Genomic DNA, 2,586 nt, shown 5'->3' on the forward strand with positions numbered 1-2,586 from the left:
CGAAAAATTTTTCAGAGTTCCGAGTAGTTCTGATTGGAGTTCTAGGCAGTTCTCGACGAGTTTTAACGGAAAGTTTTATGGCGCATATCCCGCCTCAAAAAGAGTACTTATTATATGTAATAAGACGTACTATAATTTAATTTGACGTCTTATCACACTTACATGTCCCGGTTGGTTGCAGATAATGGTTGAACAACCGACTGGAAGTTCATTTCTTTGTTTTCCGGTAACGTTCGTAATAATGTCGTCCAGATGCATTAGAAACAGCTGAAACAATCGTGTTGCATGCCTTAGTTTTATTTCAAAATCCTACAAACCAACATTCTTATCCAAATATTTAATTTTTATTTATTTTTATTTTATTATTTCAATACTATTTATTCTTGTGCATAAGAAAACTGAGAGAAATTTGCAAAATTCAAGAAAGAATTGATTTGATTATTGAAGGTTTTTTTTATTAAAGATGGGAGAAATAATAAATTTTAATTTTGTATCTCTATTAGTCTTTCCTATTAATAATTAATTATTTATACCTTTGATGATATAATTAACATTCTTCCATTTCTTTTTGTATTCAATTTTGTGCACATACCTTGTAGAATGGCACATTTGCACCATCCGCCGTTCCCTCTATTTCCTTCAAATACTGTGGAAATTGTTTCTTTACCGTGTCAAGAGTTTCATTATAAATCTTCTTACCCTGCTCAGTCGCGAACAGCGGCAAGTAGACCTCGTTCAGCGATGGATGGACATCCACAAAATCTTGGATCATTTTGGCGAAAGTATGTCCCTAATGCAGAAAAAAAAACTCAAAACTTAGAGACTGTACTTTGTGAATGTAAGAATTAATCAAACGCTCACAACGCGATACATTGACCGACGCCGCGTGATAACTTTATGTAGAACAACAAGAATTTAATCCGGATGAATGCCACACCAATGACCGGTCTCCTTTTCTTATTATCCCTCCATCCATGTCATGTGGCCTAGCACTTGCACCGATCAGATTAGTTATGCACCTTCTTAAATTGCGTGCGATATATCGAAATTCGTTCCTCCGGATTAGATACGAGAAAACTGTGTTGCAAGCTGTACTGTTGAGCATAATTTACACATGTGCTTTGCCAACGCAAGTGTCACTATAAATTACACTGGTCGCTAACAAGTATTTCTTTCTCATTAACACCATTTTATTTAATAGATGCAGAAAAACGAAAATAATATTTATAATAAGAACGTGCTTGACTGATATCACTCAAAATGATCAAAAGAAATCAAGTGAATAAAAATATCTATTTGCTCAATTAAAATGCGATAATTATTACACTGACTTTATTAAAATGACTTATTATTAAAAATATTAAAGTAAGGCAATTATTATATAATATGTAGAAAAAACTGTTATATGCAGGAGAAATTGTTGTAAATAATGAGATAATTATTATACATTAATAGAAAATTCGAAACTACTTTATTCTCGAGATCTTTCAAACATTTCAAAAATGAAATCAAACGCTTATGATTCTCGAACTCCAAAAAATCTTAAGGAGAGACAAAACACTTCCTTTGGAGAAAGGCATTGTGCATTCACAAAATCTATATCGTCGTCAAATAAACATTATCATCTCTTGATTGGATAAATATTGTCTAATTCTTACAATGTCGAAGCCGATCTCGTAATGTGTTCCTCGAACATGGATTATGGGAACATTTCTGCGACCTGTACTCTTGGTCGACTTAGTCTTGCACGTTTCAGTAGTTGCCATGTCTCTGTCGTAAAGAATAAAGATGCTTTATCTTGTTCTTCCGTTTTTCTATTACTTGCTCTGGATTATGGTACAGAATATTGCACTTAATAAAATATTATTTCAACTAGGATTTAAATTCGGGTATTGTTACGTGAGGGAAAAAGAGAGGGCTAACATTTCCCTTAATCAATATTATGCATATAAACCATTCTGGAAATCCTTTGAAATAGAATTGCTACTTCTACTTGAAAGGTTCGTTTATTTGGAGTTTGCGTTACTCGCTTTGAATGGAAGGAGGTAAATTCAATGATACGCACTTACTTGATTTTTTTCGACACTCAGCGTCGATGAGGGATCACGGGTGAAGAATATTGCGAATGGAGCACAATCGTGATATTAAACGCGTCACCACTCGCACAACCGATATCTCTTATCCAAAAATTGCACGTGCCGATAACGATCGACATACGACTGATAGCTCTCGCAGTCTTCGCGAGTAGGAAAACTCACGTATGTGATCTAGCTTTTATAGCGCTATATTATATTGTAGCTTTACGTTCACATAACTCTGCGCGAGCAATGCTCTCTTACCACGACTAAACTGACAGTACAAAAAAATTAGGATATTTTTACGTATTGTTGAGTGGCATATATGTCATCGCCCATTTCCGTGAGATGATTTCGAAGGAAAATCCGGAAGACAAAAGGCCGCTGATAAGCACTTGAAGAGAAGGAAAGCTTAATTAAAGCCTATATTAGTTGTTATCACTTCGTTTGGATCAAATTTGTGCAAGGATAAATTTGGATAGTAAAAGAACTTGAAAGGATTAAAGACTAA

At 34.4% G+C, this 2,586-nt stretch overlaps 1 protein-coding gene across 4 annotated transcripts in view; it reads right to left on the reverse strand.

Moving 5' to 3' along the window:
* Window positions 1-2,243, reverse strand: part of LOC105565793 — a 5,043-nt gene extending 2,800 nt beyond the window's left edge. Inside the window, exons 1-4 of one of the 4 annotated variants that reach the window (XM_012019280.1) lie at window positions 2,070-2,243; window positions 1,659-1,770; window positions 593-790; window positions 163-267 (exon numbers count right to left, since the gene is read on the reverse strand). In XM_012019280.1, the coding sequence (XP_011874670.1) occupies window positions 163-267; window positions 593-790; window positions 1,659-1,766 (411 nt within the window). In that variant the 5' untranslated portion in view covers window positions 1,767-1,770; window positions 2,070-2,243. Of the gene's footprint in view, window positions 1-162; window positions 268-592; window positions 791-1,658; window positions 1,827-2,065 lie in introns of all 4 variants that reach the window. The other 3 variants (XM_012019278.1, XM_012019279.1, XM_012019277.1) reach the window with 3 other exon arrangements.
* Between the last annotated feature and the right edge of the window lie 343 nt (window positions 2,244-2,586).

Source organism: Vollenhovia emeryi, unplaced genomic scaffold (genome assembly GCF_000949405.1).
Source record: "Vollenhovia emeryi isolate VEMERY1.0 unplaced genomic scaffold, V.emery_V1.0 DF939149.1, whole genome shotgun sequence".
Lineage (NCBI taxonomy): Eukaryota > Metazoa > Arthropoda > Insecta > Hymenoptera > Formicidae > Vollenhovia > Vollenhovia emeryi.